This window comes from Chiloscyllium plagiosum, unplaced genomic scaffold, assembly GCF_037043375.1.
Source record: "Chiloscyllium plagiosum isolate Xiang-an unplaced genomic scaffold, Cpla_swu_hap1 HiC_scaffold_1, whole genome shotgun sequence".
Classification (NCBI taxonomy): Eukaryota; Metazoa; Chordata; class Chondrichthyes; order Orectolobiformes; family Hemiscylliidae; genus Chiloscyllium; species Chiloscyllium plagiosum.
Window position 1 is genome coordinate 54,556,035 of NW_028270139.1, and position 25,544 is coordinate 54,581,578.

A 25,544-nucleotide genomic window follows, 5' to 3' on the forward strand; every position below is an offset into this window, starting at 1 on the left:
CACTGAGGTGTTGCTGCTATAAAGATTCCCCTGGAAACCAGTTGTACAAGTTTTTTTGGCAAGAATTCAGCCAATCTCATGGTCGCTAAACTTCTGTTTTGCCAGCTTTTACCTGAAGCTGCTTCAATGTAATTCTTTTCTGGGGAAAGACTCATTTGTCACAGACAAAGTAATAATAATGTGGAAAGGACCTTAGTCCCTTCATAGTGATTATAAATAGCCCCTTTTGGATGAACTTCATTTGGTTTGATTTACAGTTAATTGAACTATCATGCATGATGATGGTTGCTTGCCAACAGCAGATTCCTAACCAGACAACTGTCTATTCACTCCTCCTATTAATCGAAGAGTAGATTCTGAACACTTCTCCTAACTATCCATTTATTGATTGTGAGGCAAGAAGTGCTCGGATACTAGGAACACTGGGAAAGACAGTCAAAGTGACAGCTTCCCAAATCTATAATGTTGCCCATGAGCATCTCTGTCTCTTCTACAGATCCAAAACCATCACATTGTGTAACATCTAGTTTTTCCATTGGCTTCTCCACAACCATGACTCCTAAGATGCAATATATATTTTGAAGTAAAAATGGTGTTACAGGAAAAACTGCACTGTTCTGAATTTCACTGCATACTACTGGTTCTGGCATTATCACTTGTGAAGAAAACAAGAGGGTATGTTTCCGAGTCTATGAACAAACTTTGCTTAAAGCCTTGTCTTTGAAATAGTGATGTGGAATACCATTTCTCACCACATGAAAGTGGCAAGTAAAAAATTAGGAAGCAGAACAAATTGTAACATTGCAACTGCTTCTCCTTTCACTGTGTCACTGTTAATGTAGGCCAGGATCCTTTGATAAAAGGTTGTTAGGCGTTCCATTGCGTTGCTGTCACTACTGGTGTTACTGTAGGCCATCTTGCGCACACCCTTATTTTCAGCAACAGTGATACATCTAGACATTATTAGTCGGAGATATTCAACAAGGCTCTGCTACACCATAACGTTTTCACACAGAGGGTGGTACGTATATGGAATGAGCTGCCAGAGGTTGTGATGGAGGCTGGTACAATTGCAACATTTAAAAGGCATTTGGATGGGTATATGAATAGGAAGGGTTTGGAGGGATATGGGCCAGCTGCTGGCAGGTGGGACTAGATTGGTTGGGATATCTGGTCAGCATGGATGGGTTGGACTGAAGGGTCTGTTTCCATGCTGTACATCTCTATGACTCTATGTACAATATTAACAGATTCAAATGTCTATATATAATGCATTACAAAGACTGCAGCTTTATGGAGCCACTGTCTGGGAACAAGAGAGTGGCAATTAATTACTATTGAACTGCTTCAGCAATGTGAAATATCAACTTTGGTGAAGACATGCTAAGTGACCACAGTTTGCTCTTTGAGGTTGATTAATTTGTGAGGCACCTTAAGAAATGAAGGTGAGATTGCCAGTTTGATCGGAAGGTGGCACAAACAGAAACAAGTGAACTTTTATAAGTTTGATCTATTCCTGAAATCATAAGCTATTGATATTCACTATTCAATTTTTCCTATTAACCTTTAGTCTGGAGGAGGAATCTATGTACAGAAGCTCAGATTAATCTAATTCAATTTAAATTTCACTGACATGGTCATGATTGTAGTCTTTTACATGATATTATTTCAGTGTTAGCAGAATATGAATCCCTTCAATATTTTTTGGAAATATATTTATGTTGAAGAAATTTTATTTGTACCCTCTGAGTTATTTTTACAATATTTCTTCTAGTCAAGTTTAGGTTCTTATTCTTCATCACAAACCCATAAAGCCCTGGCTGCATGTCCTTCTGAATACCTCAGCATCATTTTCACAAATTTTCTGACTTCACTACATTATATTTGATTCTAAAGTAGGCTCATTTACAAGTTCAACCTGAAAATTTGAATGGTAGTAAGTGTCTTGACATATATAAAATAAACAGCAAGGAGAAGTATTCCGAGTTCTCTTCCACCATCTTTATATGGAATGATCTGTTACTACTGCATACAAAACAAAAGTTTTCACTGTACCTAGGTACATGTGAAAATAATAAATCAAATCAAAAAAGAGAAGTAATTGTGCATCTTATTAACCTTTAACACCTTTATCCCAATATGCACACATGTTTTAGGAAAGAGCAACAGAATCTTCCAGTTCTGGGTATGTTTGTGTCAATTATGATCTACATGATTCATATTGAACCAACTGTTGAACTGAAGTGTGCAAAATAACATTTTGGAATTCTGCCAGCATTGAATGAGTTTTCCTTCTCTAGATTATTCAGTACATCACCTTGAGTGGCAGAGGAAACAAAGATAAATAGGAACTGCCTCGAGCTGGCAGATAATGGAATAGCACTTCTCACAACTTGACAGTCTTCTGCCTGAAGGAGATCTACTAGCAACAAGAAAGGAAAAACAATAGCCATTTCTTAAACATTAATTCTTACATGGGATGTAAGCATCGCTGGCATTTGTTTCCCATCCCTTCTTGCCCTGAGTGGTTTCCTGAGCCATTTCAGATGGTGATTAAGAGCTAATCACATTGTTGTGAGTCTGGAGTCACAGTTAGGCCAGACCAGGTAAAGATGGCTGATTTCCTTCCCTAGAGGACCTAAGTGAATTCGATGAGAGAGCTTTATTACTGAGAATAGCTTTCAACTCCAGATTTTATTATTTGGATTTAATGTGAAGCCAGGGGATTATCCTGAAACTCTGGATCGCAACTGTAGTGACATTTCTACTATGCCACTGTCTCTCTTATGTTGATAGAATGTCTACGAGAAGTGATTATGAATATTAAAGATTAAACTAATTTGATGCTGAAATAGAGAAGACTCTTACAATTCAATCAAGGAATCCAAGTCACTGAGAACATCTCTTGGTAAGGATCTGATGCCGCTGTTAGCCAAAGAACTAAAAATAAAATAACCTCATTAGTATAAATATCTTCAGAGAAATTATTTATTTTGTACTTGGTTTTTATTTACACAATAGGGTCTTTTTTAAATTAGGTTATGTTAAAATAGCTGGCAATAACACAAAACTTACAGATGGATCAAATCCCTGAGCCCTCGAAAAGCATGTTTCGATATAGACTCAATTTTATTGTTTTCAATGAATCTGTAGAAGACAAGGCAAATAGTTAGTTCAAATAGTTAATCAGTAAGATGATGAAGGAAATAGAACAAGGAAAAAGAATAAAAAACTCACAAATACTCTAGATGTGGAAGCCCAGCAAAGGCATCATCTTTTATTGATGTAACTGAATTTGAATTCAGGAGTCTGAAAAACACAATCACCAACTCTTTTGAAGATCTTGGAACTTTTAATTCATGTTATAAAAAGTTGCATCCAAACAAAAATGATTGGCCGTGGAATTAATTGAAACTTAACATAAGCAACAGATGTTGACAAATGGATGAGTTTTGTTCTGGAAGTAAAGCAGCGTCAAAGCTAGAGTGTAAGGAATGTGAGGGAATTGGTTTGAGAGACAGGAAAATAAGAATTGGAGTGGAGCTAGCTGGACAGTCTCACCATGGTGATGGAAAAATCCATGAATTCCACATGCCTGTTGGTAGGGGTTATAGTGTATGATGCCAAAAATGATCTCTCTAAAACAGATCTTTAACAGTTAATTGGAAATGACTGTAAGCAATTGATAGAGAGTGGAAAACTTTGAGAGAACATGCTGTTCTGTAAGAAAATAGACTTGGCATGGGAACAAGCTGTTTGTAGCAACGTCTAGACCTGTTTTGACCAGCAAGCTCAGAGGGGTGCTTGAGGAATGTACTCAGAAGAGGCAATTCAGAGCACAACATGAAACCCAGTATCCTATTAATACTGGGGACTTTTCACAGCTCGTTGGGTTTCTTTATCAGCCCAGTGCTGTGGAAATCAAGATCAAGCTCCAACTTCCAGCAGTTGCTGAAGGGTCCCCATCAAGTGAAAGGACACACTCACTTGTTTGAATATATCAAAACAGTTTAAGCTAATAACTTTGTTCAAATATATCTAAAGTAGTGTCAGCTAATAATTATTTCCAATATATACTTGTAATTTAAGCTAATACATTTGCATTATAGCGAAGCACTTTTGTCTTCTTGTATTCATTTTGATCAGAACTCAAAGATTCATTTAGGGCATTTGAGTTAATATTACAGGAATGTGGGGAGACCAGATAAGGGAGAAGTTATAAACAAAAGCATATCTTTAAATAAGAAAAATCAACAATCAACAATCACCAATACCTAATACAAACTGAAAAACCTCAACCTAATGGATAATTTCAGATTTAATATCAGCTTCTGTAACTTTAGAAAATGTTATAGAGTCACAGAGTCATAGAGGTGTACAGCATGACGACCAGTATCCCAATCCAATCTAGTCCCACCTGCCAGCACCTGGCCCATATCCCTCCAAACCCTTCCTATTCATGTACCCATCCAAATGCCTCTTAAATGTTGCAATTGTACCAGCCTCCACCATTTCTTCTGGCAGCTCATTCCATACACCCTCTGTGTGAAAAGCTTGCCCCTTAGGTCTCTTTTATATCTTTCCCCTCTCACCCTAAACCTATACCCCCTAGTTCTGGACTCCCCCACTCCAGGGAAAAGACTTTGCCTATTTATCCAATCCATGCCCCTCATCATTTTGTAAACCTCTATAAGGACACCCCTTAGCCTCCGGCGCTCCAGGGAAAACAGCCCCAGCCTGTTCAGCCTCTCCCTATAGCTCAAATCATCCAACCTTGGCAACATCCATGTAAATCTTTTCTGAACCCTTTCAAATTTCACAACATCTTTCCGATAGGAAGGAGACTAGAATTGCACACAATATTCCAACAGTGGCCTAACCAATGTTCTGTACGGCTGCAGCATGACCTCCCAACTCCTGTACTCAATACAGGAGGGCTGTAGAAGGGCTTCTGCCCTGAAGAAGGGCTTATGCCCGAAACGTCGATTCTCCTGTTCCCTGGATGCTGCCTGACCTGCTGCGCTTTTCCAGCAATACATTTTCAGCTCCTGTACTCAATACTCTGACCAATAACGGAAAGCATACCAAATGTTTTCTTCACTATCCTATCTACCTGCGACTCCACGTTTAAGGAGCTATGAACCTTCACTCCAAGGTCTCTTTGTTCAGCAACATTCTCTAGGACCTTACCATTAAGTGTATAAGTTCTGCTAAAATTTGCTTTCCCAAAATGCAGCACTTCGCATTTATCTGAATTAACTCCATCTGCCACTTCTCATCCCATTGGCCCATCTGGTCCAGATCCTGTTGTAATCTGAGGTAACCTTCTTCACTGCCCACTACACCTCCAATTTTAACGTCATCTGCAAACTTACTAACTGTACCTCTTATGTTCGCATCCAAATTATTTATGTAAATGACAAAAAGTAGAAGACCCAGCAGCGATCCTTGTGGCACTCCACTGGTCACAGGCCTCCAGTCTGAAAAACAATCCTCCACCACCACCTTCTGTCTTCTACCTTTCAGCCAGTTCTGTATCCAAATGGCTAGTTCTCCCTGTATTCTGTGAGATCTAACCTTGCTAATCAATCTCCTATGGGGAACCTTGTCGAACACCTTACTGAAGTCCACATAGATCACATCTACCGCTCTGCCCTCATCAATCTTCTTTGTTACTTCTTCAAAAAACTCAATCACGTTTGTGAGACATGATTTCCCATGCACAAAGCCATGTTGACTATCCCTAATCAGTCCTTGCCTTTCTAAATACATACACATCCTTTCTCTCAGGATTCCCTCCAACAATTTGCCCACCACCGAGGTCAGGCTCACTGGTCTATAGTTCCCTGGCTTGTCCTTACCACCCTTCTTAAACAGTGGCACCACGTTTGCCAACCTCCAGTCTTCCAGCACCTCACCATGTTGTTAGAATGGTCTTAATTAAAATGTTCAGATTGATCATTTTTCTTAGTGATAAATGCAAACAAAAATAAAATGGAATGGATATCGTAGAGGAAAGTAATTAATGCAGACAAACATTTTGAATATGGTGAGAGGAGTATAATTAAAGTTCAGAGCAGAGGATTCTTAATATTTACTGGAGCTGGATGTTGGTTAGCATGGAAAAAAGAAATGGAGCAATGGAGAGAGTTTCTCTCCTCATGTCATTAACTTCAAGAAAGCAGAAAAATGGAGTAATCATTTAGAAGAGTTAGTAAATATACAATCAAGATGGAAGAGCAGAGAAGAGGGATGTTTTCAGAAAGACAGAGACAGCTCAAGCAAAAAACAAATGAGTGAGTTGAGGAAGGTCAAAAGTTGGTATTTCCCTTCAATCCAGTTATGCATTTAGCAAAACAAATCTATAAGAAGAATCAGCGTATTAACTGTTTATCATTTGTGCCCAACACACAGGATTGATTTGTGTACTCTTTTAGCTAAGTGCGAGTCATATTGAGTTTTTGGGAGAGTTTTCCACCACAAGACCTCACAAGATGTCTTGCCATATCTTACAAATTGCAACATTTAAAAGGCATCAGGATGGGTATACGAAAAGGAAAGATTTAGAGGGATATGAACCAAATGCTGGCAAGTGGGACTAGATTAACTTAGGATATTTGGTCAGCATGGACGGGTTGGACTAAAGGATCTGTTTCCGTGCTGTACATTTCTATGACTCTATAAACTATCTAGCCATCCCTTTGGTATCTCTGATGTCCAGTTCTACCCCCACCCCCCCAATTTTACATGTGCCATTCTGAGGAAGATTTGCCACTCTGTGAGTATCTACCAGAAGACCAGTTTCCCTGACATTGTCACCATCTTTAAAAGCTGCCTTGCTTGATGACAGACATGTGCAAAGATGTTGGAGGCAGACACCTGGAGGTACTGGTGAGTCAAGTGAGTCAAGTGGAGCACAGAACCCCAGAGAAGACCAGCCCACCAAGTGACAGCCTAGTCTCAGTGTTGGGAAGGAACAGCCAGCAGTGCCACAAGAAGATCAGAAACCTTCTATACTCTGCCAGGGTAAGTGCCACACATTTCTTCCCGCTACCTCACTATCCCTACTACTGCATCCACCTCCCACCAAGGATCAAGCTTTACCACTCTTACTTTTGCCTCCAATATCTTGTCTCACTCACTCTGATTTTCACCCAAGTTTCCACACCACTGACCCCTGCCTGACCTCTGCGCTGCCTACTCATTCACTTGCGACACCACATCAACTTTCCCCGAGCTGCACCAGCACTATCAGTTACGGTACCTGCAAGTCTTCTCTTTCTCTCATTCCCAGAAAAAACAGCCCACAATGGGGCAATGGAAGAAATCTCCCAGGGTCACTGGCACTCAGAGGGCTGCCATAGACCAGGCACTGCCTCAGCCCCAGGCAGGGGAGGTCCCTGGTGGTGTTGGCAATCAGGGACATCACCCACATGCCCAGGGAGGAACAGCAATGGCAGACAGCGTGTGGCAGGCAATGGCCTTATTCCACAGAAGCTGCAGGAGTGCAGCTTTGCAATAGGGACACAGCTACCCCAAGGATGTGTCTGTCTGGCTGACCACACAGTCAGGTTGGTGGTTACCCAGCATCCTCGAGGTCTGCAGGAGAAGTACCCATATCCGTACTCCATTGGCCCAGCCATCGCTCCTCTGGGCTGCAGGCATGGTGACAGGGGGAATGAAGCACACACTGTAGAGGTGGCCTACCCTCTACCTCCACCCTGACTGTACTCTCTGACGCTTGCAGGTCTAAGCCGAGGAGAGTCCATTTGCTCCAGCAAGACCATCCACAGCATGTATGGGCTGTCCAGACACAAATTCCCACTGGGTCATCTGATCAAACCTCCAGGGCTAACATCCTCCTTCCACCCCAGACAGAAAGCAGGGACTATACTGAGGCATCGTGGGAGGCAGACAAAAAAAAACTATTGAGGCCACCATTATGGCATGGATGACATTGCTCTGCGCATTAAGTATTATGTTTATATAAATTTGATTGCTTGTGTACTATGTCTGGGTTTGTTTGACTCTCTCTGTGGAGCCCTGAATGTAACTGTATCAGCGTGATACCTACTTCCTGTCCATTCGGGACGTACCATAGATTAATGTCGGCGGCAAGAGTGGGCTGCAGTCTGTGGGACAAAGATAAACAAGGTGTACAGAGGGCCTTGGGTCCTGTTCACACCACTGCCCCACATCCTAAAACATCCCTATTCTTTCCTTGGCTTCTGGGTCCAAAGTCTTCATGTGAATGAGGTGGTCACTCAGGCTGTGGTTGCAGTCATTTTCTTTTGTGTTGCGCACTGGCAATTTCCAGCACAATGGAAAGCAGCAGTGAGCACCTTCACTCAGTGGCTTCCAGCCTCCAGCTCCCCGTGTTGGCAAGACCCTGACTCCCATCCTAACTGCCCTTCCCATGACCCCCACAGGCTTCGCACCTTCCCAGGTCCTTCCCCAACCCACCTGCATGAACCTGCAGCTGCTAAACTTTCCCTGCCCCCAGGCACTAGTGTAGGTGATGATCACGCCAGGTGATGTCAGTCAATGCGTCCCTTCTTTGAAGCCTGGGTGATGTTGAACATGGATAAACCACCTCCTCCCATGCATTATCCCTTTCTCATCAATGCTGTACTATATCTCTCCCATACAAATACAGTTGCTCCCTCACAATTATCAGGCCCCTCCCCCAGCCCCAAAGAATAGGTTCCCAGGTCTCCTTGCTTAACTGAAGCACCCATTTCCTCCTCATCCTTGTCCCTCACCTATTCCCCTTGCCCTCATACTCACCTTTCCAATTAGTTTATCTGGATGAAGCCAATGGACTGACCAAGGCCTTCAACAAACTGACCAAACACACTGCAGAGAAGTGCCCAGACACCCAGTGCTATGCATATCCACAACTGAGTTAGCCCCAGTTTCTGGAGTTACACCTCTAGTCACAGACTGACCATGAGCCCCCAACCAGATGCCTGACTGTGACTAATCCTGTCTGGTATAGCAGGCTGCCCATGGCTTAGTGCTGAGACCTCCCGGCTGATGGATGCTTCCATGGACTTCAGAGAGGACTATGCCCCATAGACATTGAGACATGGCTACTTGCTGCACACACAGCATGTTTACCATGTAAGCCACTGGTGAATGTGTGAGATTGACAAAGCACACTACCATACAGCGAGATGTAACCCCCTGTACATCCCCTTGACTGAGGGCTGTAGATCAGGAGGGCAAGCTGTTTGGTTGTGAAACTGAACAAATCAGCATAACACGGCAAGGGAAGGATGCTATGAGTATCCAGTTAGGTACTAAGCGAGGGAGTGCTAAGAGAGCAAACGAGCATTCGTGTGATGTGGACTGGTCCAATGTGTGAGCTCAGTGCCAAACCCAGCACTTAAAATGTCCTTGCAGCAGCTTTTCAATGCTAGTTACTGGTTTGCTCTGTAATACAAGTCTCAGCTTCCTAAAGGCCTGCCAGTGGACCAGAGAATTGTATAGGAGATACAGTTGTAGAGTCAACCGTAAATCCAGTTATGCTGGGAACAGTATCTATTGTGCAGATTCCCAAAGCTCTTTCCATGAGTTCAACAAGTAACAACCAAGTGGCTGAGCCAAAGATACTGTTTGGTCCTAACACCCATGAACAGCAATAGATTTCTTACAATCTGTAATAAAGAAGGAAGAAGAGAAAAGGAATCGAATAGAAAAATGTTGAAAAATTTCTTATTATGTACTTTTTCTTATGTCTTTGTTTCTTTTCCTGGTTATGTTCATGTATGGACAGAACCACAATGCAAACAGCACCTTGGCCTTCATTGAAAGTTATCATCAATTAATATCCAAGAGGTCAGGGAAAAGATAGCTTTTGTGTGGGATTGCTCAAAGTTAATTCAGTTACCAAGCAAGATAATTATCCTTAAGAGCCATGAAATTATGTACCTTATTAGCACATGAATTTTTAAGCCATGCAAATGGAATTCTTATGCATGTTATTGTGTTAATGTTAAACAGATTACAGCTACCACTAAATTAACAGGACACTTTTATTAATATAGACAAGCAGGAGGCTGGATGAACACACAGCAAGGTAGTCAGCATCAGGAAGTGGAGAAGTCAACGTTTAGGGTAACCTTCTTCAGGATTCCAGCTCCTCAGGACCTTGGACTCTAGCATCTGCAGTTTTTTTGTCTCTAACTAGTTTTATTAATATGACAAATATTCACCTGTTAACATATCTACATATTGCAAAACTTCCACATGAAAGAGTGTGTATGTGCTTTAATAATACGAATATGGCATTATTCATTGACTGAAGATCAATAAAGATGCTCACCGTGGCTCTCTATGCATTGTCCCATTTGGTGACATTCATTTGGAGATAAAGCATACAAACCAAACCGAAAAAAAATTGTCATGAATAGGAAATGTGACCAGCTTTGGAATAATTTAAACATTTTTGGGCTGTTGCATTGTCTTTATGGCAATTTTTTTCCAGTTCACAACTATTTATTAATTCAGCTTTTTATGCAAGTTGCTCATCTTGTTTATCCGTTCATTTGAACAATTTGTACTTTATTTATAAATTACACATTTATTTTTCCTCTATTTGATTTGCTCTTCCAAAAGAAAAGAAAAGTTTGGATTAAAAATGCACAGTGGCAAATCCTCCCACCTGATGATCAGGACAGATCAACCACATGTCAAACTATGTATGCCAACAGCAAATTGCAATTAGTCAGAGAAGGCAAAGCTTTTTAGTCAATTGTCCTCAAGAAAATATTGAGTCATTGGCAGGCATACATCAATGGTTTTACTGTTGTCCTGCTCTAAGCTTTTACTGATATTGATTGAATTGAAGAATTGCAGAGATTAAAATGCTCCAGTGCTCCAAAAATGCACTAAAGTAACTTCTATAAGCAGCTAGCTCAAGGCACAAAGATCCATAAACAGCTTTCTCAACGAACTGCCAATCAAGGGCCCTTAAATGGTTCAGTAATGGCCATTTGAGGACCTTAGTTCACCACTGGCCCAATGACCTGCTTTCCTGGCAGATCAAAAAAGTTTCCAGTTTCTGAATTGGAAAACCAGTGTGAACCTGCCTGGGAGGGGTCTTCCATTTGCCTACATTTGGGAAGAATTGGGGCCAGGGTTTAGGCAGGGAAGAAACTAGTCAATGAAGGTTACACCCTACCTTTTTGCCTCTGAATATCCACACTGCATCCACCTGGTGACACCCAAAAGAAAAGCAGATGCATTCTCACCAATATATGCCCCTTAAGCTTGGCCTCCAATGACGATCTTCAGGACCCACAAGCTGCCAGAACACCTAGCAGCTTCCAGCAAGTTAGCTTTCAGTGTCAAGGCTTGTGATTCGCAAGAAGCACGAATGGCTGATTAGAGCAGTTGATTGGATCTGGCAGGCTTTTTCATTGGGAGAAGCAGGGTATGAGACTTTTAATGCATGGAGCACTAAATCTTGACCTTACTTTATTATATCTGTGAACAAAATCTGTTTGCTTTAAAATTATAACTCAAATTTCTGATTTGAATGATTATATAATACATTTGTATTCAGTAGAATAATTGTTGCTCCAATACATTCAGTAAATAACTGAAACCAGCTTTCCCCATGTACCAGTTTTTCGCATAACGATTCAATGTGATTAGTATTTGGGTATAAGGATAGGATAACTTAGCCACCTAAAACTTTCAAAATAAATCTCATTGATTGATTGCTGTTCCCCAAAAGTGTATTAGTCACAGTCGTAAAATATAAAAAATACAGAACATAGGACTTTGTTGCAAAATAATGAATTTTGTGATTAAAGTAATTTAAAAAGGAGATCCTTGAGAGTAGTAATATCTGGATTACTCCTAGTGCTGTGAGCTAGTGAGTGTAGGAATAGGAGGATAGATCAGATGAATGCATAGCTGAGGAGCTGGTGTATGGGAGAAGGTTTCACATTTGGGGAATCTCTTTTGGGGTAGAAGTGACCTGTACAAGAAAGACAGATTACATCTAAATTGGAAGGGAACTAATATACTGGCAGGGAGATTTGCTAAAGCTGCTCGAGGGGATTTAAACTAGTAAGGTGAGGGGGTGGGACCCAGGGAGTTAGTGAGGAAAGAGATCAATCTGAGACTGGTACAGATGAGAACAGAAGTCAGTCAAACAGTCAGGGCAGGCAGGGACAAAGTAGGACTAATAAATTAAAATGCATTTATTTCAATGCAAGGGGCCTAACAGGGAAGGCAGATGAACTCAGGGCATGGTTAGGAACATGGGACTGGGATATCATAGCAATTACAGAAACATGGCTCAGGGATGGACAGGACTGGAAGCTTAATGTTCCAGGATACAAAAGCTACAGGAAGGACAGAAAAGGAGGCAAGAGAGGAGGGGGAGTGACGTTTTTGATAAGGGATAGCATTACAGCTGTACTGAGGGAGAATATTCCCAGAAATACATCCAGGGAAGTTATTTGGGTTAAACTGAGAAATAAGAAAGGGATGATCACCTCATTGGGATTGTATTATAGACCCCCTAATAGTCAGCAGGAAATTGAAAAACAAATTTGTTAGGAGATTTCAGTTATCTGTAAGAAAAATAAGGTGGTTATGGAAGGGAATTTTAACTTCCAAACATAGACTTGGACTACCAAAGTGTTAAGGGTTTAGATAGAGAAGAATTTGTTAAGTGTATACAAGAAAATTTTCTGATTCAGTATGTGAATGCAACTACTAGAGAAGGTGCAAAACTTGACCTATTCTTGGGAAATAAGGCAGGGCAGGTGACTGAGGTGTCAGTGGGGGAGCGCTTTGGGGCCAGCGACCATAATTCTACTAGTTTTAAAATAGTGATGGAAAAGGATAGACCAGATCTAAAAGTTGAAATTCTAAATTGGAGGAAGGCTAATTTTGACGGTATTAGGCAAGAACTTTCAAAAACTGATTGTGGGCAGAATTTCGCAGGTAAAGGGACGGCTGGAAAATGGGAAGCCTTCAGAAATGAGATAACAAAAGCCCAGAGAAAGTATATTCCTGCTGGGGTGAAAGGAAATGCTGGTAGGTGTAGGGAATTCTGGATGACTAGAGAAATTGAGGTTTTGATTAAGAAAAAGAAGGAAGCATATGTAAGGTATAGACAAGAGAGATCGAGTGAATCTTTAGAAGAGTATAAAGGCAGGAGGAGTATACTTAAGAGGGAAATCAGGAGGACAAAAATGGGACATGAGATAGCTTTGGCAAATAGAGTTATGGATAATCCAAAGGGTTTCTATAAATATATTAAGGACAAAAGAGTAACTAGGGAGAGAATAGGGCCCCTAAAAGATCAGCAGGGCAGCCTTTGTGTGGAGCTGCAGGAGATGAGGAAGACACTAAATGAGCATTTTGCATCAGTGTTTACTGTGGAAAAGGACATGGAAGATATAGAATGTGGGGAAATAGATGGTGACATCTTGGAAAATGCCCATATTACAGAGGAGGAAGAGCTGGATATCTTGAAATGTATAAAACTGGATAAATCCCCAAGACCTGATCAGGTGTACCCGAGAACTCTGTGGGAAGCTAGGGAAGTAATTGCTGGGCCCCTTGCTGAGATATTTGTATCATTGATAGTCACAGGTGAGGTGCCAGAAGACTGGAGGTTGGCTATCGTGGTGCCACTGTTTTAGAAGGGTGGCAAAGACAAGCCAGGGAACTATAGACCAGTGAGCCTGACCTTTGTTGTGGGCAAGTTGTTGGATGGAATCCTGAGGTACAGGATGTATATGTATTTGGAAACGCAAGGACTGATTAGTGATAGTCAATATTGTTTTGTGCATGGGAAATCATCTCTCACAAACTTGATTGAGTTTTGAAGAAGTAACAAAGAGGATTGATGAGGGTAGAGCAGTTGACGTGATCTATATGGACTTCAGTAAGGCATTTGACAAGGTTCCCCATGGGAGACTGGTTAGCAAGTTTAGATCTCATGGAATACAGGGAGAACTCACCATTTTGTTACAGAACTGGCTCAAAGATAATAGACAGAGGGTGGTGATGGAGAGCTGTTTATCAGACTTGAGGCCTGTGACCATTGGGGTGCCACAAAGATCAGTGCTGGGTCCACTACTTTTCATCATTTATATAAATGTTTTGAATTTGAGCATAAGAGGTATAGTTAGTAAGTTTGCAAATGACACCAAAATTGGAGGTGCAGTGAACAGCAAAGAAGGTTACCTCAGATCACAATGAGACCTTGATCAGATGGGCCAATGGGCTGAGGAGTGGCAGATGGAGTTTAAGTTTGATAAATGGGAGGTGCTGCATTTTGGGAAAGCAAATCTCAGCAAGACTTATACACTTAATGGTAAGGTCCTTAGGAGCATTGCTGAACAAAGAGACCTTGGAGTGCAGGTTCATAGGTCCTTGAAAGTAGAGTCACAGGTAGATAGAATTGTGAAGAAGGCGTTTGTTATGCTTTCCTTTGGTCAGAGTATTGAGTACAGGAATTGGGAGGTCATGTTGCAGCTGTACAGGACATTAATTAAACCACTGTTGGAATATTGCACGCAATTCTGGTCTACTTCCTGTCAGAACGATGTTGTGAAACTTGAAAGGGTTCAGAAAAGATTTACAAGGATATTGTCAGGGTTGGAAGATTTGAGCTATAGGAAGAGGTTGAATAGGCTGTGGCTGTTTTCCCTGGAGTGTCAGAGGCTGAGGGGTGATCTTATAGAGATTTATAAAATCATGAGGGGCATAAATAGACAAAGTCTTTTCCCCGAAATGGGGGAATCCAGAACTAGAGGGTATCAGTTTTGGGTGAAAAGGAAAAGATATAAAAGAGACCTAAGGGACAACTTTTTCATGCAGAGAGTGGTACGTGTATGGAATGAGCTGCCAGAAGATGTGGTGGAGGCTGGTACAAATGCAATATTTAAAAGGCATCTGGAAGGTTATATGAATTGGAAGGGTTTGGATGGATTTGGGAAGGGTACTGGCAGGTGGGACTAGATTGGGTTGGGATATCTGGTCGACATGGACAAGTTGAACCAAATGGTCTGTTTCCGTGCTGTACGTCTCTATGTCTATAACTCTATTAGTTTTGATGTGAAATATTTAACAAAGAGCTGTAAAGCAATTTTGGAAGATAATGAATTAAACAATAATATCATCAAGCAAGTTTCCTTGTCAAATAACATCTGCATAGATTATCCTGTTGCATCCGCTTCTGAAATATTAAGCTATAAAATTTCTATGAGCCAAACATAAAAATTATAACTTCAACAATCAGTCAATTTATTTATCGATCTTCATGGTGGAACCTTTGCAAAATCTTTTCATTGCTCAGACATATTTTCATATCCAACCCAAATAGATAGAATGAAAATTGCCTTTGGCATCAAGGATTCGAAGTGAGATGGGTTTAAGCCAAAGGACTTTTGTCTCTAGTGGGCATAGACCTGTGGGACAAAACTATCCCTAAATAATCAATTTTAATATCAAAGACATCTCAGGATAATTGATATGAAAAATGTAAAAAGAAAAGTCATACTGATGCAGGAATTGCGGTGTAGTACTGTTCGGGACTTCGGTTGCTGGCACAGATTATAGACAGCTTTACCTTGCCAGTGTCCATCTGAACTGGGAGTAATGGATGTTTACACTAGATTCCTCAGATGCAAGAGTTTCATTGCCCAGTACTAACATGCAATACTTCAGTCAGCACATTTTTTAATTAATAGAATCCACAGCCAAGAAGAACATTATTTTGTGAATTACTTTGGAAGTCAGCATCATTTTAGTTACTTCATCTCTCAATGATTTCATATATCATTCTCATTAAATATTTCAGAACTAATAACTGTAAGGTTTGATAATTACCAAATAGGCATCCTATTCATGAGAAGGTGAAGTGAATTTGTCATTCCTTTTTTGTTTATTCTGTTATTAGTTGAAACACAATAATATTGAATGCTTAATTTTCAGTTTTTACCTTGGCATGCCTCTCAAATTTGCTTTCAAATTTTGTGCTCCAACCAAAACATTAAGTTATCAATTTATGTTTAACACGAGCATTAACATGAATTTCTCATGTTGCTAAATGTTTTGAATAGGTCATGAACAGGACTTATGGATATTGTCTGACAGCATTTGCAGTAGAGAGCTGATAAGGTGGAGGACAAGACAACATGAGCAAAAATTAAAGCACAAAGAATTGGAGGTAATCATATGGTTAGAAAATATGATATGAAGAGTGGGCATAAGGAACCTTCTATGAATCAAAGCAGTGAGGTTATTCAAGGATCTGCACAGGAACCATAGCATTTCATCTACATATTAACACTTGTGTGAGGTAGTAAGAAAGTATATATTTAGGTCAACATAAGACACGAAGTTAGAAGGTACAATAAGCTGTGAAGAAGGAACACAAAGTTACAGTTGACAGATTAAGAACTGTCACAGATGGATTGCAAATTTTGGAGATTTGAGTTCATCAATGTTAGATCTGAAATCAGAGGAATTTCTTAATGGTGAAAGATTAGGTGTTGCAAAAAAAAGTAAATTTTAATTTTCCCTGAGCAATTCACTAAAAGTGAGTGCAAAGGTGCAAAAAGTAATGAAAAAGGTTAATGCAGTGTTGACTTATATTGCAAGGGATTGTATTACAAGATTGAAGAATTATGCTTCAGTTGCACAGGAATTCAGTCAACCCTATGTGGACCACTGTATTTGGTACTGGGCATTAACGTTTCAGAAAGATATATGTTCCTGTGGTTGAGAGTGAGGTGTAATGATAGTGGGAGGAGGGATAAGCCGTAGATTCACCAGAGCATTATTAAGGCTGAAAGACTTAAATTATAAAGACAGGTAGTTTTGACTGCTTTACATTCTCTTGAGTTTAGTAGGTGGTTGGATGATTTTCCAAATATTTTTAACTTCAAAAAAAGGATTTGAGAAAGTCAATCAGATAATTCCTTTAGTGATGGTACCTGCAATAAGAGGGCTCAATCCCACAATTATAAATTGACTATTCAGGAGTGAAATAAGGGAGCAATTTTTCATGCAGGTTTATAGAAATTTTCAACTCTACCCCAGACAGCTGTGGATAATACATCAATTAAAACTTTCAAGACTTTTGTTAGGTATTGAAGGGTGGAAGGTTTCCCTCTCTAGAGTTAATGGGGTAGGAAGAAGGGCTTTGCATGAGGCGTAGAGAGATAGCACATCCTGAGTGAGACACAGCCAGATGGAGGGAGTATTTCTGGGAATTTAGAGCACAGTGGGCATTGAACTGGTAAGTTGTTTCTTTTTTTCAAAAATTCAGACGTCTAGTTAAAGACTAATACGGTAGCTGACTTAGCTGACTGAGGGACAGTTACCAGTCAGACACCTGAAGCCTGAATAGGGTTTCAATAGATGTTAATTACTTTTGAAGCTCAATGACTGTGAGCCATAGAGTCATAGAGATGTACAGCACAGAAACAGACCCTTTGGTCAAACTCACCCAGGCCAACCGGATACCCTAAATTAATCTAGTACCATTTTCCAGCACTTAACACATATCCCTCCAAATCCTTCCCATGCATATAATATCCAGATGCTTTGTAAATGTTGTATTTGTACCAGGGTCCAACACTTCGTCTCTCATTCCATACGCTCTGTGTGAAAAATTTGCTCCTTAGATCTATTTTAAATATTTCCCCTCTCACCCCAGTAGGTCTGGAGTCCCCCTACTCCAGGGAAAAGATGCTATTCATGCCGCTCATGATTTTATACACCTCTAAGGTAATCTCAAATCACCTCAGCTCAATTTAAGATAGGGATTGTTGGAAGTGCATGATTAGTAAGCTTCACTTGAGCAATTGGGAGAAATCACACTCTGTGCATGACAGACAGACTGAGTATATGTTTCCGGGAATTTGGTACAAAGGAGATGAGGTGACTTTTTTTTAAACTTCTTTGTGGTTTATGACTTGGATGGATGAAATTCTATAGTAATGAGGGCCAGGGAAGAAGCACCCTCGAGTAATTGATATTATTCAAAATTAAACATTTTCTAAAGGTTTAATTTGAAAGGGATAATGCATGGCAGGAGAGCTTAAGGCTGTGGTGTGTTCTTCCTGCTCAATGTGGGAAGCCAGGAATATTTCCAATACGTCGGGCCAACATGTGTGCAGGAAGGGTCTCCAGCTGCACTCTCTGGAGGCCTGTATTTCAAAGCTGGAGCAGCAGCTGGGGACACTGTGCAGCATCAGTAAGGCCATGTATACTGTGGATAGAATGTATAAAGAGGTAGTCACACCATTGGAAGAAAGGGAATAGGTGACCACCAGGCAGAGCAAGAGGACTAGACAGGCAGTGCAGAAGCTTCCTGTGGCTACTCTACAAAACAGATATGTTGCTTCAGATACTGTTGAGGGGAATATGACTATTGTGTGCAGATTTGATCTCCTTATCTGAGGAAGAATATTTTTGCTATAGAGAGAACAGAGTGAAGGTTCACCAGACTGATTCCTGGGATGGTGGGACTAATATAGGAGGAGAGGTTGATTCAGTTGGAATTATATTTGCCAACATTTGAAAGAATGAGGGGCAATATCATAAAAACCTACAAAATTCTAACAGGACCAGACAAGGTAGATGCAGGAAGAATATTTCTGATGGTAAGTAAGTCCAGAAACAGTGGTCACAGTCTAAGGATAGGGGTAAATCATTTAGGACTGAGATGAGGAGAAACCCAGAGAATGGAAATTCTGTGGAATTCTCTACCACGCAAAGCAGTTGAGGCCAAAACATTGTACAATTTCAAGGAGGAGTTGGGTGTAGCACTGGGGTGAAAAGGATCAAAGGATATGAGTGAGAAACATGATCAGACTATTGAGTTGGAGGATCAGCCATGATCATAACGAATAGTGAAGCAGGGTTTAAAGGGCCAAGTAGCCAGCTCCTCCTATTTTCTATCCGTGAGTATGCCCTCAAAGGATACTCATGCACTTCTCAATACCTCACTAATTAGGTTCTGGGCGAAAAAGACTGTGGTCAACCTTTCAATCTGCCACTAATTAAGGCTTTTAAGGGATCAGTTAATGGCCACTTTAGGACCTCACCTGGCCTTGTCCTCAATTACCTACCTTCCTAATGGGCGAGAGGGATGGGAGTTTCACATATAAGCCTCCATTTGCGCCTCCAAGCTGGAGGCATCAGAGGTGCAAGCAAGAGGCAGCCTATCATTTTCTGCTTTTTCCTCAGACCACCTGACTAACACACTTCCTGTGACCTCCACCTAATGTCAAGAGGAGAAAAGAATCAGTTAACGTCTTGCTGCTAGATTCCCCCATGGAGTAGGCCTTGAGCTGTGATCTTTAGGGTCCAGAAGCTACTGATATCAGACTGGGCCTGGAATTTCTGGTAACCCAGGATGCTGATGTCAAGGCCTGTGATGGATCAAGAAACATACCTACATTCACCTGTCAGCTCTCACCAGGCATGATCAGATGAATTTTCCCTCAGTGAACACATTACCACCATCTAACACACTCACCCCACACACTACATCCTATCAAAGAAATATGGAGTAAAGGGATTGAAGCACATGATCTCATGTAATAGCAGAATAAGCTGAAGGGTTGAACAGTCTGCTTTTGTTCTTTTGTATAGGGACTTGGTGGTACTGTAATAATGTCACTGGGCTAATAATCCAGACCACTGCTTTATGGACAGCCATTCAAATCCAACCACCACAATTGTTAGAATTTGAATTCACTTAATCAATCTGGAATTGAAATTACCATTGATTGCCCTAAACACCCATCTGGTTCACTAAACTCCTTGAGCAAAGGAAATCTGCTGTCCAGGTTTGGTGGACAAATTGTACCTTCCTATTTAAATTGCCAAGTAGTGACTCTCTGACCACCACTTCAAGGGCAGTTCAGCATGGGCTGTCAATGCTGACCTTGCCATGGATGCTCACGTGAGCAAAATGCTCATGTGGCAAAAATTATTTTTTTAAAAATTGGTTGAATCCTATTGAAAATCTAAAATGTGTGGAGATGTTCCTAAAGTATTTATGTTGTGTGTGTGTTTTCAACTTGCCAACAGGGTATATTCTGGAATTAAGGTGATTTTCCTTATCATTCCTTTCCATGCTGTTAAGGAGAACATTAGCTTAGATTAGATTGCCTACAATGTGGAAACAGGCCCTTCGGCCCAACAAGTCCACACTGACCCTCCAAAGAGTCACCCATCCAGACCCATTTCCCTCTGACTAATGCGCCTAACACTATGGGCAATTTAGCATGGCCAATTCACCTGACCTGCACATCTTTGGACTGTGGGAGGATTAGATTAGATTAGATTACTTACAGCGTGGAAACAGGCCCTTCGGCCCAGCAAGTCCACACCAACCCGCCAAAGCGCACCCACCCAGATCCATTCCCCTACATTTACCCCTGCACCTAACACTACAGGCAATTTAGCATGGCCAATTCACCTAACCTGCACATTTTTGGAGTGTGGGAGGAACCCGGAGCACCCGGAGGAAACCCACGCAGACACGGGGAGAATGTGCAAACTCCACACAGTCGGTCGCCTAAGGTGGGAATTGAACCCGGGTCTCTGGCGCTGTGAGGCAGCAGTGCTAACCACTGAGCCACCTTGCTGGAAGGAAAACATCACATCAAATGTAAATTATTTTCATCTCTCATCAGGCAAGTATAAACAATACTTTAACAGATGAAGTCAATGGTGTAATCGAACTCTGACTGGTTTTCTAACATTTAGCTGAGGTATGGGAGTGAGTACATATTCAGTGGTGACTGACTGTCTGCCCCCACTAAGAGAAAGCTCACCATACTGAACTCCAGTCAGTTATATTAAGAGGTCCACTGCCCAGTGAATTGCAGACCTTGATGCTGAAGTGGATGGATTCTCACAAGATGAGCAAAGTAGTTCTGGAAGAGAAGGGTCATTTCTGTCCTCTATTTGGGACTTTCTCAACTTGCCAGCAATTAAAGTTCTTAAGTGATCAATTACCGGTCACTTATGAAATTCACCTCACTCCGGGCCTGATCAGCTGCTTCCCAGAGAGTGGGAAAAGTGACTGATTTCTAAATTCAGAAACCAGAACAACTTTCCTGTTTGGGTGCCTCTGGCGAAGCCAGAAGCTGCCAGCCAATCAGAGGCTGGGTCCTAGAGACCGTCACTGCATAGCGAGTGATCAGGAAATCCAACAGCAAGAAGGTAACATTTTTCTTTCAGGATAGGGGTGGTGAGGAAGGTGGGATTGAGGGAGCTGAAGTCCCCGAATGGAGCCTCCCTGTCATGCAAACAGGACAGTTGCTCTGGTTTCTGAGTTTAGAAACCAGCCATCTTTCCCACTTTCTGGGAAGCAGCTGATCAGGCCGGGAATGAGGTGAATTTCATAAGTGACCGGTAATTGATCACTTAAGAGCTTTGATTGCTGGCAAGTTGAGAAGGTCCCAAATAGAAGACATAAGGGGCCCTTCTCTCCCAGAACTACTTTGCTCAGCTTGAGAATGTGGAAACTATCCGATGCCAAATGTCGCAATTATTTGCCCTTCTCGCCATTTTCAGAGATGAGTCATTTCTATATTCTAGTTATCTATCACTGAAAAATACAGAACTTCAGATTCACCACTGCTACCAACTCAACAGCGTTGATAACTTGGCAAATCTTTTGATTTTTAACTCAATAATTGCGCCAGAATCGAACTGGGTGATCCAGAGAGACAATGAAAAGACGGCTATATTCTACCCGTCCCCAGAAAAGCAGTGCAATACTCACAGAAGTTGCAAAAACGGCAAGTTTGAGAACATGCCTTCTGTTATTTCACGATAACTTCCGTTTACCAAACTCCTGGGAACAAAATACAAGCAAAAGCGTTAAGAGGATGCAATTGTTTGTCATGAGTACAGATTGACCTTGATTATGACTGGGGTGATTTAAAGCGAACAGTGAGACATTTCTCCTAAATAAACACACATCCCTGTGTCTTGCAGGCTTAGATAAAGATGCGTCTATTTGCCATGATGTACTTTAGTCAGTTTTGTTTTTCTCTAGCAGTCTCTCTCTTTCAAAGTTCTTTACACTTTCTCATGGAAGAGAAATCCCTTGCATCGTGGATGACTCTGCAAACTTGTAGCATAGCTGCTTAGAATGAGGGGCAAAAAAATTCAAAACGAATCTAACATTTATTATTTCGCACAAAGACTACCTTCATCTTTAATTTGTGTGTGTTGTATGGAAGCAGGAAGGTATCTGCTGGTTTGAAAGCTGGGATTGATGGGCTGGTGACTGAAGCTCCCACGGGAGATGGGGGCAGCTGCTGAAAGACCGCCTGCTTCTGTTGTTTCGTAGAAGAAGTAAAAATTTAGAATTGAAAACAAAAGGAGCTTCACTAGTATCCTGTCACTGCGTTTCAAAACTGCTGTTAAATCACAAATTGGCAGCTTGTTCAATCTCCTGCACTGCTAACAGCCGCCGTCCAGCCTCGCTAACATTCAGCGCTAGCCTTCTGGTTCTTGAATAAATGAGAGTTATTTGGATGTTGCACAGTGCAGAGAGATCCAGTTATAGAGAATATGAACAATCTCTCTCACTGGTCGTTCAATTTAAACTTCATTCCCCTGTTTGTGATTTGTTTTATTCTCAAGCGATGCTGTCATCTGAAGCAATAAGGCTTGTCAGTTCGTTCCCAGTCAGATACAGAACAGAAACTAGACTAACACTGTTACTGGCTGCTGGTTACTTACAGGGAGATTATATCATTGGGGGCAATCCTCGGGACAGATGAAGTTCCAACGCACATGACAGCATCCCTCGTACAGCTGCAGCGAGCTGGGCATCTCCCCGGCTTTCTCAGCTGAGCTCCGGATAACAAGCTGATCCCAACTGCGGCAGAGAGAAACGCCAAGCTCTTGTTCAGACTACCCATCTCTGGGCTTTGACATGCTCGCCTTCCAACAGTCCCATCCCCTGCACAGTGCTGCCTGCAGCTCGCACTTTCTGCACCGTCCGCCGTTTGCACAGAGCGCTGACATCAGCGAGGAGCTGCAGCCCGGGCTCCAATGAATTATTTATTGAATGTTCTGACTCCAGAGAGTTTAAAAATATCCACTTCCAGCCACAACCTGCCCTTGCGCACCGGCTTCGCTTTCTCCCCATGTGGGTGACCGCAGAGTGTGCAACTCACTCGCCACTTCTCGCCAACTGCTGAACCTTAAAGCACTGAAGCTTTTCCAAATGAAACTGACCCCCCCCCCCCCCCCCCCCCATGTTGGGACTGAGGATCCGAATGGTCTCCCTGAGAGACTTTGTTTAAAAACAAAACTACTTCGTGTCCTCTTCACCTGAGCGATTTGCAAATGTCCTCTACAATTTTCCAACTAATATGCCTAATATCCATTCCTGAAAGATGCTTTCTCGAATCCTTCATTTGAATTTAGCGCCTTTCCTCCCATAATAAAAACTGAGCCATTCCTATTAACACCAGCTCTCCCCGGCCCCCGCCTGCTCAGTTTAATAACTCGGTGGGGAAATGACAATGATAACTAGCATCGACGTGGTTTGCAAATCTTTCAGCCAAGGGGCACTTGTATGTTCGCTTCATTCGAAAGAGACACTGGTAAACTCTTAATACACGTGGTGAGCTCCGCAGGCGAATATTGTATTGGCTGCGTGCCCTGGCTGAGGGCGAGTTGGGCATTAGCACAATGTGAAAGGCCAGCGATCAGCACCTTGGACAAGGACAGTCCCATCACTGTCAGAGGCCTGCAGCCACCACGGGAGGAGCTAACTGGCCACGTGCTAAACCCAGCGAACACCAGGGCCCCAGAATGATTGGGCAGCGACCGGCTCCCTTCTTGCTGGGTGGCTACTGATACTTGCAGGATTTGTATTTGGTCTAAAAATAGCTTGCGTGTCACCTCGGTAACCCTGCTGAGCTTGGCAGGCATTGCGTGCTGACGCAGGCTGTTAAAATAGATACCCAGAGGAATATGGGGAAAAGAAGTACTGTAACGACAGGAAATATCATGGCAACATTTCATTACAACCGCGACTTATCAATTATTAATCAGTTAATGTAATCGTAGGACATGAAACAATCCAGTGGCTGAGATATCCATGTTTAGCTGAGTTTCACAAATAGAGGAGTGTGGCTCTGTGACCAAGATGAACTGGGATCTTGGGAAGTGGAGTGTGCTAGGAAATAATCAGAACTACTAAACTAATGTACCTTAATAAACATGTTTCAAAGATTCAAAGAGGGTCACTGAATTGGGGCACAGTGGGGAACAGCTGGACTTTTTATTCTATTTATTCCAACTTTCTCCATAGGGCAGACTCAAATCCGTATCAGCCTGAGAAGAGGTGGTGATGGGTCTGTATTCAAAGCTGATAAGATACTTTTGAACTGACAATTATAAATTTGAACAAATTGATGATAATTGTTTCCTACACATGACACTCAAAGCATTGCTTATTGGCTAAAAAACTAAAATCTGAGATTTAATTCTGATAGTATTGATGTTATCCGTAACTCAGGATATGACATAACGAATGGCCATGTTTATTGATGATGCATATTCAATAACTGATTCAGAGGCAGCTCTCTATCCTGTGATTTGAGTATCACTGCAGCAAACAGTATTGAGCAGGTTTTAGGAATTATTAATGACAATTACAATGTCTCTGCTTCTGAGCTATAGGACAGAGTGGTGGAGAACTCTTAATGCATTAATGGCCTAAACACTTATGTGAATTAAGCCATTATGAACAAATCACTTAAAGACAGGGTAGTCATTTTAATTCAAAACAAGCAGACTTGATAATTCACTGAAATAGTATAGCAATGCGTGATGAAGGGATGGAGTGACATTATCACTGGCAAAGTGGACTGTTGTGCACTTAAACTATAGATTTACTCTTTATATTTCATGTATTATGAATGGTTTCAAGTGACATGGTCATAATAGGCAGGTACTGACAATGGATTGCAATATTTGGATAAGGATATCACAGTTTGCATCCTGTAATTGGATTAGTTTCCTCTCCTTTTAATTTATTTATTTATTTATTCACTCGAGGGATGTGGGCATTGTTGGGTGACCAACATTTATTGCCCATCCACAATTGACCTTGGGAAGGTGGTGGTGACCTGCGTTCTTAAACCGTTGTAGTCCATATGTTTTAGGTTGATCCACAATGCCCTTAGGGAGGGAGTTACAGGATGTTGATACAGCAATAGTGAATGAACAGAAATATATTTCCAAGTCAAGATGGTGAGTGGCTTGCGGGTACTTTTCAAGTAGTGGTGTTCACATATATGTGCTGCTCTTGTCCAAGTTGGAAGTCGTTGTGGGTTTGGAAGGTGCTATCTAAGAATGTTTGGTGAATTTTGGCAGTGCATCTTGTAGATAATACACACTGCTGCTATTGATTGTTGATGGTGGAGGGAGTGATAGCTTATGGATATGGTGCCAATCAAACGGGCTGCCTCGTCCTGAATGATGTCGAGCTTCTTTTCTATTGTTGGAGCTGC

General features: G+C 41.6%; 1 protein-coding gene across 1 annotated transcript in view; it reads right to left on the bottom strand.

Moving 5' to 3' along the window:
- Window positions 1–23,031, bottom strand: part of LOC122551637 (leucine-rich repeat LGI family member 2) — a 46,383-nt gene extending 23,352 nt beyond the window's left edge. Inside the window, exons 1-5 of the mRNA XM_043693879.2 lie at window positions 22,756–23,031; window positions 21,788–21,859; window positions 3,238–3,309; window positions 3,076–3,147; window positions 2,869–2,940 (exon numbers count right to left, since the gene is read on the bottom strand). Of these exons, the coding sequence (XP_043549814.2) occupies window positions 2,869–2,940; window positions 3,076–3,147; window positions 3,238–3,309; window positions 21,788–21,859; window positions 22,756–22,937 (470 nt within the window). The 5' untranslated portion in view covers window positions 22,938–23,031. The remainder of the gene's footprint in view (window positions 1–2,868; window positions 2,941–3,075; window positions 3,148–3,237; window positions 3,310–21,787; window positions 21,860–22,755) is intronic.
- Window positions 23,032–25,544: the final 2,513 nt, after the last annotated feature.